General features: G+C 34.5%; 1 protein-coding gene across 3 annotated transcripts in view; it reads right to left on the bottom strand.

Moving 5' to 3' along the window:
* Window positions 1-19,918, bottom strand: part of PTPRO (protein tyrosine phosphatase receptor type O) — a 241,875-nt gene that overhangs the window by 87,229 nt on the left and 134,728 nt on the right. For all 3 annotated transcript variants that reach the window (XM_035706991.2, XM_025455202.3, XM_025455201.3), the window contains exons 3-5: window positions 6,031-6,189; window positions 3,448-3,600; window positions 1,360-1,803 (exon numbers count right to left, since the gene is read on the bottom strand). In XM_035706991.2, the coding sequence (XP_035562884.2) occupies window positions 1,360-1,803; window positions 3,448-3,600; window positions 6,031-6,189 (756 nt within the window). The remainder of the gene's footprint in view (window positions 1-1,359; window positions 1,804-3,447; window positions 3,601-6,030; window positions 6,190-19,918) is intronic.

Below are 19,918 nucleotides of genomic sequence, written 5' to 3' on the forward strand. Positions count from 1 at the left end.
CAGGAACCTATTTCCCACAGAATATATTGTGGAACAGAAAAATAAAAGATTAAAAGCAGATGAAGACGGACATCTTTATACAAGTAATTCCAGGTAAATGTGAAAACTTTTGACTCAAATAATTGGAAATGACAAAGGATTTCAATTTTTTTTTTTAAGGATTTCAATTTTATACGGTTTTTAAATATGGTCGATTGCTCTATAATCCAGTATAGAGGAATCCACAGATTTTGGTGTCTTATTTTATTAAATAAAATAAAGGCAAACAATATGTAATATATTATACTATATGGTACTAATGCCCTACCCTGAAAAAAAACAGTTATCATTTGAACTGCAAATATTGACAACCTGACAACTTTGCCACCCGAACTACTAGACCGGAAAGTATAAAATGAAATATGTTATTGTACAAACAAAACAAACAGCAAATAACTATAAAAACCTAACAAACAATAATTTAGATGTGATTTGTGACCTAAATTAACTAAAGGCCAGAGCCCTGGTTTTCAGAAATTAGTGGGCTAAAACGCAAAGAATGGCTCTCAGATGCTGGATCAATGGATATGATACACAGCAGCTATGTTGAAAATACTAGTGGCTGTGCATTTTCTATTTTACTACCAGCTCCTCTTTGGGAAAAATGTGGAGTGCTGCTGGTTCCCCAGAGGCACACCCTAAGGCTAGATGAGGACACAGGGCTGATGCTCTTGGGAAAGTAGCCTTCTTGTCAGATTGTTTTGCTACATGCTTCATAAATCGTGTATAGAAAACAGAAAACTGGGATCCCTGGGTGGCGCAGCGGTTTGGCGCCTGCCTTTGGCCCAGGGCGCGATCATGGAGACCCGGGATCGAATCCCACGTCGGGCTCCCGGTGCATGGAGCCTGCTTCTCCCTCTGCCTGTGTCTCTGCCTCTCTCTCTCTCTCTCTCTGTGACTATCATAAATAAATAAGAATTAAAAAATAAAATCTTTTAGAAAACAGAAAACTTCTCTAGCATATTTTGTAATTTGTGATGGTTGGAACTTTAATTCAAAATCTTTCCAAACATAAGGTTTTCCTCAGTAGCCTGGGGCCCATGACATATTGGGTAGTGAAATATACACAAGTTATTAGTACTTGCAATGTAGAAACTACCCAAACCTTGAATTCTGATTCTGCCTATTCAATTTTGTTTTCTAGTCTTCACGGGCATTGCTACTCAATTAAATTCTTCCCTTTCTTTACAATTTTTCTTTAAATATTAACTGCCTGCCATCAAGTTTTTTTTTTTTTCTAAATATTTTAGGTTTAACATATTTCAATGTCCTTTCCTTTCCACACCATATCTTATTTTTGCTGACTTCCTATTACTTTACCTTCTCTTTCTATGTGGATATGGAACCCATCGAAGGCGGTGGGTGGTTTGGGTGGCAACCAATTCAGTATCATTTGTACAGGAAAAAATGAGAGAGATCCTGCTGTAGATTTTTCCGTCTCACTGAGCGTACTATTATTTTCATATTCCATGGGAAGGACACTGACAAAGTCATCTTCACTTTCGGGGGTGGCAGATGCACTGCCCCACCAATAGGGCTGGGATGTAGTTTCATAGTCACTGCTGTTGAAATCAGGCCAACCAGAAGAAATGTTGCCAGAGGGAATTTCGGGGGTTTCGTCTGTAAAATGGAAGAGTTTGTCTTTTCCCACTGTATCTTGGGATCTCATGAACGATTCCTCTGGGAAATTGCCACTCTGTTCTTCCCAGTTGTTTTTGTTCAAGTTTACAATACGAACCGAGATATTTCGAGGTGGATAAGGGGCTGTAAGAGAGGGAATTTTCAGTTTCAAGTAATTTTAATTCTGTTATAATGAATACTTAATCTATAAGTGAGTCAAATACACAAGTGGATTTACAAAGTAGAGGTCAGTTTTACTTCTACTGTATAAAGATAACCTACATCAAGAACTATTGTGGTGTCAAATACACTTTATCTAAGATTTTGTGCATAATGTGCACACATGAGCGTATCACCACTCATATTTCAGATACATTAACTAATGATATACATTAACTAATGACAGTATGCTTGTCCATGTGGTAAATTAACCATGTCCAAAGCAGAGTTGTGTAAATATTCTTCAGCTTATCAAAATCGCCTTTTAAAAAAACTGAGTCTCTGCCATTGGATATTTCTTACAAAAAAGCAGCTATAGTGTACTTAGCTATCAAGATAAAAATTCTCCCTATGACATAGTTATATTTAGGAGAGTTGCATATATACCTTTAGAAACATTAGCAAAATATTAGAAATTTAGCTTCACTCCTCACCTCTACAGAATGAAACATACAGGCACAAAATTAGTTTGTGAATTATGGAAGCATACTTTTCTAGAGGTAGAAAATTATGAAGGCACAGTGTCTGGTCTACCTACAACAGTTTCTACCTATTCTTCAAATAGCAGCTTAAATATCACCCCTTTCATGAACTTCTAATAAAAATTAATCTTTCCTTCCTTTGTGCAGTTATATAATTTTGTACCTCCTAGGACATTTATCACAATCTGCCTTGAAGGATGGCCATTTGTATTGTATCTCTATCATTTTTGAGGACAGGAAACAAATCTCACCAGACTTTGTCTTCATCTCTCTCATACTTTGAACGACTTCCAGGTAGAAGTCACTCAACTGATATTGTTTCCTTACTTAAATTGAATAATGAAAAATACAAATAGAATCTTAGATGTTGCCATGAGGTAAGTCACTTATTCAGCTGTAAAGTTTCTTTGACTTGGCTTGATTATTGAAAATCATGAAATCTTAGAATTCAGATTAGCAGAGTCTCGGGGTGACCTATTACAATCCCCATTCCCAATGTCCATATAAAAGGCCTCTCCAACATTCCTAATGAGTGATTTGGGCACATTAGGCATGGGTAATGTCAATTATCTTGATATTGGTGACAGGCATTTAGAATGTGTGTATTATTTCCATCCATTCTTCCATCCATCCATCCATCCTATAACAGTGCTTCCTATTAATGATGCTACAATAATTAAACACTACAAGTTTTAGACATACATCTGAATCCCAATATTTTCCTTTAATAATGTGATATTCTGTACACCTATCATTTTTACAGCCATATGTGAATTTTGCCAGGTTATAGAATAACTGATGTCTACTTCATCAAGTTAAGTTACTTAATTATAACCTTTGGTAGTATCATGTACTTTTTTCCAATTTAAATATTATAAATCTATGATTACATTGACATATTTTATATTTTTCTTTTAAATATTTTACTCAGTTCCTTTTACACTGATAATTTGTTTTAGAGTAGTACAAATATATATTTATTTCTTAGCTCTAGAACAGTATTTTTCTCAGAACGATAGAAAGTATACATGCAACAAATATATGATTTAATTATCTTTTAACAAATCTAATTCTTCAGAAGACTTACCAGTTCTATGCTGTTTGGGTTCATGACTGATGCCACTGTACTCCACAAGAGTACTTTTATTAAAAGTTGCTTCAGATACCAGCTGAAAAGTAATATTACTATAACATATTCCTGGCAGCCAGTGATTAAATACTGTTTTTCCCTTAAAAAAATCTGAGAAGAATAAAAACAATCATATTAAACTTTTGGTCTCCTAAATGCCACATACTTCTAGAAAGTTTTAAACAATTATGATTAAATAGCCATAAGATATTATTTCCTGCAACTTCTGGCATGGTCAGTAATACAAAATTCGCATAAAATTAGAGATGAAAGTTTGGATCTTTAGATCCAAAATCCTGAAAAGCTTTTTTCTACAAGAATTGGATACCATTGGAAGTAAGTTTTTATTATAGGAACATTTGGTTTATTAAATGGAGAAGATAACATATCGAAATTGTAGACATTAGGTTTATGCTAGCCATTTACTTTATGATAAAAATCAAAGATATTTTGCTATTTTATGATTTAGGAAAAAGTAATTTTATAAGGCATGCTTTTACTAGGCTTACTTGTAAAAACTGGCCTATTTTTAAATTAAAATGGTTTATCTACACATGATGAAAGAAAGAAAGAAAAAGAAAGAAAAAGTAAGAAAGGAAAAAGAAAGAAAGAAAGAAGAAAGGAAAAAAAGAAAGAAAGAAGAAAAAAGAAAGAAAAGAAAGAAAGAAAGAAAGAAGAAAAGAAAGAAAGAAAGAAAGAAAGAAAGAAAGAAAGAAAGAAAGAAAGAAAGAAGAAAGAAAAATTTTATTTGGAAAACATTAAAGAAAATAATAAAATTCCAATCCAAATTAGGAAGAAATGTGGGAAAGAAACCAAAAGTACCACTTATTGAACTAAAAGCCAAAAATAAATTTAAAAATCAATTAACTTAAAATGGAGAGCAGATTGACTTTTTAAAAAACTCCTAGCTTTTGACAAAACACAAGACACCTAACTCTGAGAAATGAACAAGGGGTAGTGGAAGGGGAGGTGGGTGGGGGTTTGGGGTGACTGGGTGATAGGCACGGAGGGGGGCACTTGGTGGGATGAGCACTGGGTGTTATGCTATATGTTGGCAAATTGAACTCCAATAAAAAATAATAATAATTAAAAAAAAACCTCCTAGCTTTTAATTCAGCAAAAATTCCAGAGAATGCTTTTCAATCATTCACAAACTGGTATTTGCATGTGATCAATAAGTCAGTCGGAGAAGGACAAACATTATATGTTCTCATTCATTTGGGGAATATAAATAATAGTGAAAGGGAAAATAAGGGAAGGGAGAAGAAATGTGTGGGAAATATCAGAAAGGGAGACAGAACGTAAAGACTGCTAACTCTGGGAAACGAACTAGGGGTGTTGGAAGGGGAGGAGGGCGGGGGGTGGGAGTGAATGGGTGACGGGCACTGGGTGTTATTCTGTATGTTAGTAAATTGAACACCAATAAAAAAAAATAAAACTGTAAAAAAATAAAAAATAAAAAAATAAAAAAAATAAATAAATAAAAGTTCAAAGCTAAAAAAAAAAAAATAAATAAAGCCCCACTTATTAATCTGCACATATCTTTTAATTGAAAATTTAAAAATGCCATAACTTGTGGAGTCTGTTTATGTTTATTTGATTTTTTTAAGTTACAAAAACTATAAATTCACTGTGTGCATTGTAAACAATGTCTTATAAAAAAGAAATCCATAGAAGAAATGAATTTGGAAAAGTAGCAAATCAAAGTGACACTTTTCTAGATATTATGCCTGTGTGCTTCAGTACCCATTCTCCATCTCACCGATATGTATTTCCAGTTACAACCAGTCAACTTTGATGGCCATCATCTATGCTCTCAGAGAGAAATGTTAAGGTATTGGATCCTGAGAGTATCTAAGTCCTTTCCATCCTAATTCACTCCTAATAGAGTTGAATGGACTTCCTCCTTCTCTTCCTCTCCATCTTCTCCCCAACAGTCTACTCAGAGAAGGCGACCGGATTCTTTCAAAATGATTGATTCCCGTAGGATTCTCTTTCTCTCCTCTCCCCACAGGGTCCCTATCAAGCCAGTACAAACAATAAAACCAACTTTTGTATATTCATGCAATCATTTAGCTGGTCTACAGATACATACATCCAAAGGAACCAAAAAGCATTATCATTCCCTTTTGAGGATAATCTTGGACCACCTCCAAGCGAAACTTGGTGGAAGGTAACTTTTTTGCTCCTTAGTTCTAGATATGACCTTCTAACATATTCAGGAGGAAACAAGTGAGATGCTTCTAAGTTTAGGTTCAAATTTATTTCTTGTACCAGACATGCTGCTTTTGGCAAAACTAACATACAAGTATAATAATTTGACTATTTCTTGTGCTTATATATTACATGTGACTCTAGCAAACCAGATGTTCTAAGATTCCTCAAAACAAGATTTTCAGAAATAAGTAACTATTTTTAATGGTTCTTCCATGATCAGATAGTGAATTGTAAGACCTCTTGAGACCAAGAGAGAAAACCATTTGGCAAACATCATGTAAAAAGAGTAGTCCTCATTTATCACCCCTTCCTTTTGCTTCTTACCTTTATATAGCATTGTTCGGAAGTCTTTACCTTCCCAGTAGCTTATGTTTACTCTTGTGAAAACATTATACTTTTCTGGATAATGAATTTCAAACAGGACTCCTGTTTCAGGAGAAGGTTTATAGTCATATATTGAAACACTGGTTACAGGTAGTGGTTCTGCAAAAGAGAAGTAAATGGGCAAAGGGGAGGTGGAAAAAAAGGAAGAAAGGCCATTTTCAGTGCTTGAAGTACCAAAAATTACACCTATCAGAACACTTTACACACTTTTATTATCCATGAGTGCTAAACTGCTCCATACTTATGGGTTGACTGTTCTCCACAGCAATAATTAACAAAGTACATTTATGTGGTGGGTTGTGCCTCTCAAAGAAATTTCATATTCATTTTTCCATTTGCCTCTTGCAACAACCCAGAGATCTAGGATGAACAAACATGAATATTGCCATTCAATAGATAAAAATAACCATGAGGACTCAGAGACTTCAAATTATTTGGCAGAGATAATTTAACAAATACATGGCAGAGTCTGTATCTCCAAATTCCTAATTCGTTTTTCTTTTTTCCAAGCCAAGAAAACTTGATATCAATAACAGGCCAGTAACAAAAAATACATTTTGGCTCTGCCCAAGGGTAAATGTTTATGTGATCATTTATTTCTTTTTGTAAACTTGGTACTTATTTTTCTATATTAAATATAATATCGCAAACCACCTTATGTTGTGAGAACTATAGTTTATCAAACCAGTTTTCCTACAGAAGTTTTAAAAATGTGGATTTGTATTTTGCTTGAATTGTTAATATATCACAAAACTTTTAAAATATTCATTTTTCAAAACTGCAATTTGATGTACGTCCATAGCTCCTCTGTATCCCATTCTTCAACAAAATTCTTGTAAGAATGACTGAGCTCCCTCACCCTTCTGAAGGAGCTGTTGGATAAGTTTTACTTTCATTTGTTTGATGTGAGAAAATCTTTTAAATAATTTGGTTTGGAGTCAACTATTGTATTACAGACAAAAATAATTCTGATTTAAAGTTTTATCATTAGAGGATTCTCTACAGCCTAAATGAAAGCAATATCCTTACTTTAAATTTTACACTTTTAAAATTTGTTTCAATACCATAGGATGTCAAAATTTGATTTAATTTATTTGATGAGTATCGAGTATCTACTTTGTCTTAATCTGTAGGTAAATATTTTTTATTTTGCTCTCTAGGATCGCAATCTATTTCAGCTTTTGCTTTTGATTGAAGAGATCCAGGAAGGACTGAAGCAGCATGTTAAAACTTTGATTTTTCCTGGAACTATCTTAAAAACCAAACCAACATCTATCAAAAGTCTTCAGATTATAGCATATATTGTGATTATGTCCCAGTAGCTACATACTGTATTCTCTGGTTAAATGTTTCTATTCTATCTTTGACTTGTCCTAGGTCTTCTTGCTTGAAGGTAACATTTACAGAGTGAACTCACTTGTGTCATGTAAACAAATAACTCAACCAACCCGAGAAGACTCTTGTGTATTTCTCTTTGATTAATCCTCCCCAAAAGTTTTGAACTATTTGAATGTCTTTCTTTCAACCCAGTCTAATTACTAACCCACAGAGTCTAACAAATCCACCTACTGCTTCTGGATCTAAGGGAACCAAAATGAAAGCTAACAACAAAAAAAAGCAGCCACAGAGCAGAGACTCTTCCACGGCTGCCGTCTAGTATCTCATCTTCACCAGGGTTCTGTCTACTGGAAAGAGAAGTGAGAGGTCTGTCCAATCTTTCCTGCCTTGGGGCCTGGCGTCTGCACATCAAAGCCATGGCCCAACTTTGAAATTCAAGAGAGATGAGGATTACAGCATAGATATTTTATTTTGTGATTTTTTTTTTTTTTTTTTTTTTTTTTTTTTTTTTTTTTTTTTTTGCTGCTGCTGCAAGCGACTTAAGTTTAAACTAAGAATTTTCAAAATGCCTCCTTGGATGTTTGCTTCCTACAGTTCTCTCGGCTTCAACATAAGTGACCTAGGTCAGCTGTAAATTCTAAAATTCAAGCCCGGGCATTACTAAGCCATATTCAATCCAAGAATTACTATTTCCAATAGAATTCAAATGCATTCTCTAAAAATAGTTTATTTTCTCTCCAGTGACATCCTTCATTATTTTTCTTTTTAGAAATTAAGTGATGTGCTATAAACCAGAGCTGTTATTACTCAAGTGTTTTTCAATGATGACAAGATTTAAATCTTGACCTAATTCAATAACCGTTTCTCTGCTAGCCACCATGTACTTTTCCATTTCTTGTCTTAGGAACCAGGCTGGACTGGATAGAGAAATAGAGTTGTTAGAAAATGTGAATCATTTATTTATTACTTCTGTTTGTTTATTCCTTTTTTTGTCCTCAGGTTTTTCTATTTTCAAAAAGCTAAGTATTACAAAATATATTTGAAAATCACTCATATAACTTACTCAGATCCCATTTGTCTCCCACCCTGGTCAGAGGTAAATTATTTCTCCGAATTTGATGCTTATCTTCGATGTGATTTTTACTTTTATATTTATATGTATCCAACATCCATACAGAATGCTATTTTGCATGTTTTAAAGTATGTTAATGATCTCATATTATATGAATCATTCTGCAGCTTACTTTTACCAACTATCAGTGCTTTTCAGATTTGTTCATCTTGATGCAAGTATCTCCAGAAACTTTATTTTAGTGTTCACTTTAGAATTATACAAACTATACAGTTTAATTGTTATTTTGTTAGCTACAATCATCCACTTTTGTTGCAATGTTGCAATAAATGTCTTGCGACATGTTTCTGTAGGGTATGCACATCTTGGATTATATGAGATATTGTGAAATGTGTTCTAACTTTGTCAGTTTACATTTCTATTGACAGTGTATCATAGTCCCTCTTTCTTCATATTCTTATCCAACACTTGCTAATATCAGCCTTTTTAGTTTTTGCCACTCTGAGACCTGAAATTTTGCCTCTGTTTTAATTTCCTGTTCACAAAAGAAGTTGATTATCTATGTTTACTGACCATTCAGCTTCTTTTTTCTTAAAATTGTTTGGTTCTTTTGTCTGTTTCTTGGGCTCTTTTTCCATATTTTCTGATAATTTGTAATGCAATTTTTGTCATATACTGCATTATCACTGTCATTTTTATTTCAATTGTGTCCTATGCCTTCCTTATGATTCACTTTCCTTATTAAAACATATCACTTAGTAGTTATTTAAGTTATGGCCTAGGAGTTAAATTCTCCTAGGATTTGTAATCTGGAAAGGTTCTTTATCTTTAGTCTTGATGTAGTTTAGGTGGATACAGAATTATAAGATATCCTCTCATTACTTTGAAGCTATTGCTCAATTGTCTTCTAGAATCAATTATTGTAGAAGAGAAAACTTCTGTCAGTCTAACACTTACTTCTTTGTAGATATTATGCTTTTTTTCCCCTTTAATAACTTCTAAGCTTTTTGTTCATCCTTGATAATCTGTGGTTTCACCATCACATATCTAGATGTGATCTTATTTTTGAATTACCTTACCAGTGATTTGGACACTTGTCAATCTGTGGATACATGTCACTCTTCTTTTCTTTTCTTTTTTTTTTTTTTTAAGATTTTATTTATTTATTCATGAGAGACAGAGAGAGAGAGACAGAGACACAGGCAGAGGGAGAAGCAGGCTCCATGCAAGGAGCCCGATGTGGGACTCGATCCCAGGACACCTGGATCATGACCTGAGCTAAAGGCAGATGCTCAACCACTGAGCCACCCAGGAGCCCTCTTATTTTCATAGTCAATTCTTGAAATATTGTGCCCATTATTCCTTCCATTCTCTTTTCCTTTAAAAAAAAAAAAAAGATTAAAGACTTTATTTATTTGAAAGAGAGAAGTGAGATAGAGATAGAAATAGTGATAGAGAAAGAGAGAGAGAGAGCGAAAGGGAGTGGGGGGAGGGGCAGAGAGAGAAGCAGACTCCACACTGAGTAGGGAGCTCAATATGGAGCTCTGATCCCAGGACTCTGGATCATGGCAGACGCTTAACCATCTGAGTCACTCCGTTCTTTTTTTCTGGAACCCTTAACCTCCTTAGTTAAAGCCTCTCCCACCTTCATATTTGAGAATTGTGCTAAACTATGAGGCAATCACAAAGTATTACCTTTCAATTTACTATTTAACTGTTATCAGTACAGAATTTATCCCATGAATTGAAGTTTTTTGATTGAATATAAATTTGATTAAGTGAATTTTGCCTAATCTAATCCATTAAATATTTTTTTAATTTTTAATAATAAATTTATTTTTTATTGGTGTTCAATTTGCCAACATAGAGAATAACACCCAGTGCTCATCCCGTCAAGTGCTCCCCTCAGTGCCCGTCACCCATTCACCCCCACCCCCCCGCCCTAATCCATTAAATATTAAATTAAATGACTGTATTTTGCATTTCTAACAGATTTTAATCTATGTTTATTTGATGCATTTTTGTTTAATTTCTGCCAATCTTTCTTCATTATGTTTCAATCCTTTTAAATGGATGGAATTCTTATATTTATCTTTTTGAACATCATAACATACTGTAAATTTTTTTTCAAATTGCTACACAAAACATAATCTGCAATGTCATAGTTGTTGTTTAGATGTCTATTTTTTAAAAATAGATTTCTTCTTGTGTTTTGATATACAGGCCCTATGCTAATTTTAGGATTTTTTATTGCCCTGTTTCTTGCTAATTATTCTTGTTGTTGAGACAATTTAGTTATTGCTTCCATTCAGCACACTGCAGCTCCCAGTTTAGAACCAGGACATTTAATATTATTCTGAGGTTCTTGGTATTGTGGACAATATATCCAGCTATCACAAATTCATTCCTTGAGCCAGAGGGTAACTAAATTTGGTCCTTGGTAGTAAGACTGAATGCATGTTTCCTGCATCCCAAGGCCTCCATCTATAATGTTATCACAAGCAGAAAGAATCTCTGCTGTAAGTAGGAGGGCTGGCTCCATGCATTACCTGGTATGGGGCATTTCAATCCTTCTCTGTTGGGGTACAAGATCAAGGCTGTGTTCATCCAGATGCAGAGAACAGAGGCCCCAGAACTTCAGCCTATCTCCCCACTTGGAGTTTCTGTTTTGTTTCTGATTCATACAGACAACTACCTTATTTTTGAGCCTACCAATATACTTCTGGTTTTCTATTTGCTTTGTGATAAGAGCAGAGTGTGTCAGAAGCAGATATTTACTGTATTATGTTTGCAATAAATGCTAATGTTAAATTTCCATTTTTTAATTTTAATTAAAAAGCTTTAAATGATGTTTAATATGATCATCTTTTTTTCTGATAGCAGGAATAGAAAAAAGGGACCGATCTCAAGTCCCAGGCCAGAGCTCCTAACATAAATTTAAATGGTCATTTGGAACCCAACCTCAGCTCTATCCATTCGGGCCACTGAGGTGAGCTGGCACCTCCGGTGGTCCAAGAGTCATGGTTACTATCACACTCATGAATTTAGTTCAAGTCTTCACCACTTCCTGGAATATGTCAACAGCTTTCTAAGTTATTTTTCTTGCCTCCAATCTGATCTTAATTTTTTCTACTTGTTTTTGCTCAAAACTTCTAAGCCTACAGTCTACCTGATGCTCTGTGTCAGTGTGTCTCCCTTAAATCTGCCCTTAAATCCCTTAAATCTCCCTTAAATCTGCCACTGACTTTGCCCTGTTTTGACTCTCCCTTGCTTCCAATCCTTTGAGTAATTTTCTGTTTTATAGCATTGGCATTGTTTATATTTATCAATCTTTTTTTTTTTTTAGATTTTTTTTTTAATTTTTATTTATTTATGATAGTCACAGAGAGAGAGAGAGAGGCAGAGACATAGGCAGAGGGAGAAGCAGGCTCCATGCACCGGGAGCCCGATGTGGGATTCGATCCCGGGTCTCCAGGATCGCGCCCTGGGCCAAAGACAGGCGCCAAACCGCTGCGCCACCCAGGGATCCCTATATTTATCAATCTTATATTAAGTGCTACACATTTTGTTAAGGAGTTTATTTTAATATATTTTACATTAGAAAATACTACTCTATTTTCAATACCCTCTACCAAATCAGCAAACGCACAGCCCCCAAGACAAAGCTGGCCTGCCACTGGTTTTTGTATGACTTGTGAGTTAAGAATGGCCTTTACATTGTTAAATGGTTGACAAAAATTAACCAAAGAATATTTCATGATATATCAGAATAATATGAAATTCAAATTTTAGTATCTTTAAATAAAGTTTAATTAGAACACAGCCATGCTTGTTCGCTTGTGTATCACCTATGGCTGCTTTTGTGATGCAGCACTAGAGTTGAATATTTGCAACAGAATGTAAAGCCCACAGAACCTAAAATACCTATTACCTAAGTCTTTATAGTAAAAGCTTGCTAACCCCTGAGATAGACTAAACATTTAAAAACTAAGGTTTAAAGAAAGTAATAACCTGCCTAATGCATCACATATGGTTTCTAGATTTCTTTATTGGCTCTAAAGTTCATACTTTGGACCACTACTCAAAATAGCTGCCCATTCCAACGCAGAATTGAGGATCCTATGACTTACAGTTCTAAGAAGGAGCTTTCTTATTATGTCCTTTCTTTGTATCTGTCACCATTCCTCATCACTTATAAAGTCTAAACTCTTTTGTAAGGTAGTCAAGGTTCCTCCCAATTTTTATAACTACTTTTCTTATTATTTTCTAGAACCATGGAAGCTTGGCATCTTAACTCCTTGCAATTCACAAGAGGGTCATGCTATGCAAAACTCCATTCTTTGCAAATATGATTCACTTTGGCTCTGTTTTAACACTTTCATTCTTTATTCTTTTAGCAAATTTTCACTACATTCTCAATGATTGTTTTTCTGAGGTGCCTTCCCAATATTCTCTAGGAAGGCTGAGCAATCTCTCTCACATAATTCTCCTCTACCATTTATCATGTTTTTTAATGGTTTGTTCGCCTTTTACATTAGTTTACCATCTGTCAGTATGGGTATGAAGGACATGACATATAGAATGTATACAATAAATAAAATAAAAATTTGTGCATTATTTTTATTTATAACACATGAATTTATATTTGTATAATGTATGATTACAGGCTTATATTTGTACAATATATTATAGAATACATAACACTATATTTGTAGGGTTTCTCTAACATGTTCTGCAATGTTTACAACTACTATCTCTCAGATTTTACTAATACATGAGACAGCAGTATGTAAATAACATTTCTCCTATTTTTAAGCAATTGTTTTCATGTGTTTATTTATTAAGAAAGGACTTCTCTCTAAAGTTCAGGCAATATGCTGACAGTTCTTAATCAATTAAATATTAATCAGATGTCACACCCTAAGTGTTGTGAAACTCCTTTGAATTGGCCAAATGACTTATTTGTGCTGAATTTATTTTTTGCCATGTTTCTCAGCCTTCTCTAAGAGCATCAGACTCAGAACAAGTATAGAGAACTATCAAAGGACTGCCTCAGGGCCAATTGCTTTGTCACTGCTTATTTCATCAAGACAAGCATCTAACACACAATAAATGCCTGCAACAAATGTACCCTTTTATTCTCAAGAGCAATGTGTCATCTCCTTGAGCAGATACTATGAATGTTTCTTAAACTTTAAAAAAAGCTTCCCCTTATAAAAATAAAGATGATAAAAATACATCATTAACTGACAAATAGTGGTAATTTTAGAGCTCAAAACTAATCTTAGTCATTATGTAGTTTTTAAAATTCCCTCTTTCTTAAAGGAGGGCACTGAAACCAAATGTCATCTAATATCACCTCATGCTTAATGTCACAGAAATACTTGTGCCTTAATTCCCAATTCTTATATTCTGAACCTATTATCCCTTTTAAAATCTTGGATGTTATAGTTGAGTTTTTAAAATGAGACAGAATATGAAAGACAAGAAACCATCATTAATTAATTTTTGCTCTTTAGCATTCAATGCAAATTTCCTTTTCCACTTAGGATGTAGAAAGTTACAGGTCAATGTCACTCTCTCAACTCTCAACAAGAAGAAAAAGCCAAATAATCTATGAGAAAATTTTTTTGAGTCTATCAGAGATATGAGATTACAAAGCAACCAAATGAACTAAATACCTAAGAGTGACAAGCTCCCTGCAAGCAGAAGGGACATTAACTGCTTCACCTTTAGCAGAACATGACAGGAAGAGAGGGGCTCCATTAAAGTAGGAAAGAAGATAAATTTTAATGAATTCTTAAAGGCTGGGTATGTTTTCAATGATAGTTTAGAACTGTTCTGTCCAATAAAATAATTATTAGCCACCTGTGGCTATTTTAATTAAACTTAGAATAAATCAATACTAAATAAAATTAAACATAGTGGCTACTGTACTGGACAATGCAGATATAGAACATTTCCAGCATCCAAACATTCTAGGACAGCACTAGTTTAGAATGATTCAGAGTTTCAGACACAAGTGGAATCCACACTTTATTTCTAGCTCTTATTGTGGGCTTTAATCAGGTACTCAAGTGAATACTGAGGGTAAGAGACAATAATTTGCACCACTGATAGATCAGGTTGAAACCTTATTCAATTCTGTGCATCTCCCTTGAATGCAAAACAGAAGCCTTAAGGCATTGGGGAGGGGCAGAAACATCTTTCCCTCCAACTTTTCAGGAAAATATAACTCCTTCTGAGGGATGGGTAGAAGTGAAAGAGTTTGGTCCTAGGAGAGGGGCAGAAACTCTATTGGACCTATGAGTATGCACTCATACAAAGTAGATTTCTACTACTGGGGAAAAGGCAGGAAACTCCAACCCAAAACCTTCCACAGATTTGAGGTAGACTGGCTGTCAGTGTATAGTGAAGGGTAGGAATGCTGAGAATTCCCCACTTAGGATCACAAGGTCTGCCCAGGCCTGGAGCTGAACCAGGAGAACCAAGAACCTCACCTATCTTCACCAAAAGCTTAGCACTAGTAAAAAGCAAAAGAAATCCATTGTGAGGGAGGGGGCAAAATCATGGGGACTTTCTGTGATGCAGGCATTCAGGACTTGCTGATACTGAGGGTAGAATTGGAACACTGAGAATATACTCCACCATTGCTGGCAGGCAATATTAGAAAAATGTGAAACCTGTGTGAACTGAATGTGACTAATACCCTAAACCCTACTTGACTCAACCTCCCACGCTAACAGCCTAGCAATATGGTAAATTTAATTGAAATCCAACAGTATAAATAATTACATTAAGTATAAATTGCTCTAAAGTAGCACTGTCAACATTGATATCCACTAGCCATATATGCTTTTGAGCATTTAAAATGAGGCTAGTGTGAAGCACCTGGGTGGCTCAGTTGGTTAAGCATCTGCCTTCAGTTCAGATCATGATCCCAGAGTTCTGGGATCAAGTCCTGCATCAGATCAGGCTCCCTGCTCAGTGAGGAGCCTGCTTCTCCCCCTCCCTTTGTCCCTCCCCCTATTGTGCGCTCTCTCTCTCTCTCTCACAGTCAAATAAATAAAACCTTTCAATAAATAAATTAATCAATTAATTTAAAAAATGAGGAATTTGCAACTTCTTTTAATTTTAATAAATTTAGGCATAAAGGTTATAAATGTGTAAACTTTTTTTTGAAGATTATTTATTTATTTATTTATTCATGAAAAACACAGAGAGACAAGCAGAGACATAGGAGGAGGGAGAAGCAGACTCTCTGCGGGGAGCCTGATGCTGGACTTGATCCCAGAACCCCAGGATCATGCCCTGAGCTGAAGGCAGATGCTCAACCACTGAGCCATCCAGGTGCCCCAATGTGTAAACTATTATATTAATTATATATTGAATTAGTAATATTTCAAGTGGAATGGATTAAATAAGCTGTTACTAAAATTAATTTCACATTTTCAGAAACTTTTTAAATGTGTTTACCCCCAAACATAATATGCATATATGGTTAACATTCTATTTTTGTTAGATAGTGCTGGTCTGAACACTCTGATTGAGAAACAGATTTTTTAAAAAATAAAAGACAGAGATTTTCAGATTAGAAAGAAAAGCAAAGTCCTGCTCTATACCGAATACAAGAAACCCATTAATGCGTAAAGACAAACAGTTGAAAATAAAAGGATAAAACAAGTATACCATGAAAAGACTTAGGAAGAAAATGAAAATATCTATACTAATAGCAGACAAAATAGATGTCAACACAAAACATATTTCTTGGGATAAAGAGGGCCATTGCATATAGATAAAAAGGTCACATCTTGCTAAAGCTGGTGCATGTGCATTGGCCCTGTGTTGCCCCACTGCCTCCCTAAAGCTAGTGAGCTCAGACAGTCCATACAGGGGATGTTCTTTAATCACCTGGCTCTGGTGGCCAAGACACTTGTGTTCCTGGGTCCTACAGAACTATAACAATTGAAGAAACAGTTATTGGCAGGTTAATAACCTCAGGGCACTGCACAGTACTGTACTGTACAGACAGTACACTGCAATACAACAGCAGACACAGGCCTATATACTTGTCTCAGCCTGAGAGGCAGGCTTCAGGTTTGTCACACATCTAGAGGTTGTGGAGGTGCTCCTAAAGAACTTAGGTCAGGTAACACTGCTTTTTCAACCTCCTTCATTCATGCTACCACTTGCTAGTCCAGAAAGGAGCTTATACAGTTATTTGGAGCCCTGATTTGGGCAACTGTTGTCCAGGGAACACTTCCAGATCACCTGGTCTGGAGGACAGCAGGGTTAACAACTGTAGTCCCACAGGACAGTACATACTTTCATACTTTAAAAGCTACTGCCAGAGGGCATGGCTTTCAATCAGCCTTAAATGAGGTGCTGAGTGAAATCCCTCCCTCTGGAACACTGACAGATCTTAGCATACCCTCACCAACTGAGACTTATCAAGAATAAATCAGGCTGCCTAGACAATCACAAAGATTCAAGAGACAACCAAGGGCCAGGGCAAAGTTGAACAATAATGTTCATACCCTACACAAGGCCACTCCTTCCAACCTGGGAGAAGTAGCTATTTCACTTAATACATAGAAACAAATACAGAGTCAAGCAAAATGAGAAATCAGAAGACTAAGTTACAAACAAAAGAACAAGATAAAATAATAAAAAAAAACCCTTAACGAATGATGAGTAATTTACCTGATAAAAAGTTCAAAGTAACCATCATAAAGTTGTCACTGAACTCAATGAATGAACATACTGAAAATTTCAATGAAGAAATTATCAAATAGAAGTCACAGAGTTGAAAGAGACAAAAACTGAACTGAAAAATACACTACAAGGATTCAATAGAGACTAATAAAATGGAAGAAAGGATCTGTAGAAACATAGCAGTGGAACTCATTCAAACAGAGCAATTAAAAAAAATTTTAAAAATGAAGGCAGCTTAAGGAACATATAAGACAGCCTCAAGTGGAATAACAGTTGCATTCTAGGTGTTCCAGAAAAAAGAAAGAGGCAGAAAACTCTTGAGAAGAAATAATGGTTGAAAGCTTTTTTAACCTAAAAAAAAAAAACAGACATTTGGATCCAGAAAGCCCAGAAAATTAAATAAGATTAACCCAAAGACATCCACTCAAGACACATTATAATTATAATTAAAATGTCAAAAGTTAAAGAGAAAGAGAGAATCTTTAAAGGGGCAAGAGAAGTTACATACAAATAAGAATATTAACCTCATAAGAATATTAACATATGTTTCAGCAAAAAGCTTACAGACCAGAAGGAGTGGTAAATATATTCAAGATGCTGAAAGGAAAAACTTACAACCAAGAGTACTCTATCTGGGAAGGTTATCATTCAGATTTGAAAGAGAAAAAACATTTCCAGACAAGCAAAACTAAAGGAATTCATCCCTACTAAATTGGCCTTACAAGAAATGCTAAAAGAGCTTCTCTAAGCTGAGAAAAAAGGACACTAATTAGTGATATATATATATATATATATATATATATATATAATATTACTAATTATTATACTATTATTATAGTATTATTATTATACTATAGTATAGTATAGTATAGTATAGTATTATTATACTAGTATTATTATACTAGTATTATTATTATACTATTACTATTATAATATATATAATATATATATAATATTACTAATTATTATTATCAGAGGATCTGACTAGACCTTTTTCCAAAGAAGACATACAGATGGCCAAAAAGCACATAAATAGATGCTCAACATCACTAAGCATCAGGGAAATGCAAATCAAAACCACCATGGGATATCACCTCACACTTGTTAGAATAGTTATTATCAAAAAGGCAAGAAGTAACAAGTGTTAGTAAGAATGTGGAGAAAAGCAACTCTTGAGAACTGTTAGTAGGAATATTAACTAGCATAGCCACAGTGAAAAACAGTATGGAGATTTCTAAAAAAATAAAAAATGGAACTACCATATGATCTAGCAATTCCACTTCTGGTATTTATCCAAAGGGAAAAACCCCCACCAATTTGAAAAGATATATATAAGATAGATGTATATAATTTGAAAAGATGTACCTCCATGTTCATTGAACCATTATTTACAATAGCCAAGATATGTAAACAATCTAAGCACCTACCAATGGATGAATGGATAAAGAAGATGTGATGTATATATATGCAATGGAATACTACTCAACCATAAAAAAGAATAAAATCTTGCCATTTGCAACAACTTGATGGAACTTAAGGATATTTTGCTAAGTGAAATAAGTTAGAGATAGATACTGCATGATTTCACTTATATATGGAAACTAAAAAGCAAAGAAAACAAAGCAAAACTCATAGTTACAGAGAACAGAATGGCAGTTTCCAGAGGAGAGAAGGGTCATGGAGTGGGCAAAATGGGTGAAGGGGGTCAAGAGGTACAAACGTCCAGTTATAAAATAAATAAGTCATGGGGATGTAATGTACAGTATAATGACTATAGTCAATAGTATTGTATTGCATATTTGAAAGTTGTCAAGAGAATAAATTTTAAGTGTTCTCATTGCAAGAAAAAGAATGAGACTGAATAGTGACAATGGTAACTTGACTATTGTGGTGATCATCTTGCAGTATATACAAATATCAAATCATTGTGTTGTATATTTGAAACTTATATGTCAATTACACCTCAATAAAAAAGAAGACATATTAATCTTAAAAGTTTAAAGATCTAAAGCTTTAAGCTTCATGTAAAGTTCAAAATATGTAAAGCATAGACTAAGTATAAGGAGAAATAAACAAATCTATAGATATTGTTGGAGACTTTCACATACCACTATCTGTCACTATTAGAACAAGTAGACAGAAAATTAGTAAGGGTAGAGAAGACTTAACAACCAACTTGACCTAATTGACATTTATCAAAACCTCACCCAACAAGTGCCCACAGAATACACACCAAGACAGACCATATTTGGGGCCATACAATAAATCACAACAATTTTAAAGTAATCTCTGAAAAACTGCAAAATTTTGGATACTCAACAACATACCTCCCAGACCATATGTCGAAAAAGAAATCACAAAAGAAAAATAAAAACATTGCATTTTAAATGCAACTCATTGCTCACACTAAAATATCTCTTATACAGTACCTACTTATCATTTACTTATCATTTACTTACTTACCAAATGTCTTTATGAACCATTAGCTAAAGGGCTGACTGCTAGAGCTTTTCTGATCTGAAGTGGCTGAGTGCATGCTAATGAATGTTAGTTCAGCAATAGTAACTATACTTTTATTTTGCTTTGTGCCTTAGTATTTTTTTGCCCAGCTCTTTATCCCGTTACTTGCTCAACTGAATTGAATTAATATTTATTGATCGCTTATTAACTGTAAAGTTCATGCTAGGTACTTAAGAGATTATG

This window comes from Canis lupus, chromosome 27 (genome assembly GCF_003254725.2).
Source record: "Canis lupus dingo isolate Sandy chromosome 27, ASM325472v2, whole genome shotgun sequence".
NCBI lineage: Eukaryota > Metazoa > Chordata > Mammalia > Carnivora > Canidae > Canis > Canis lupus.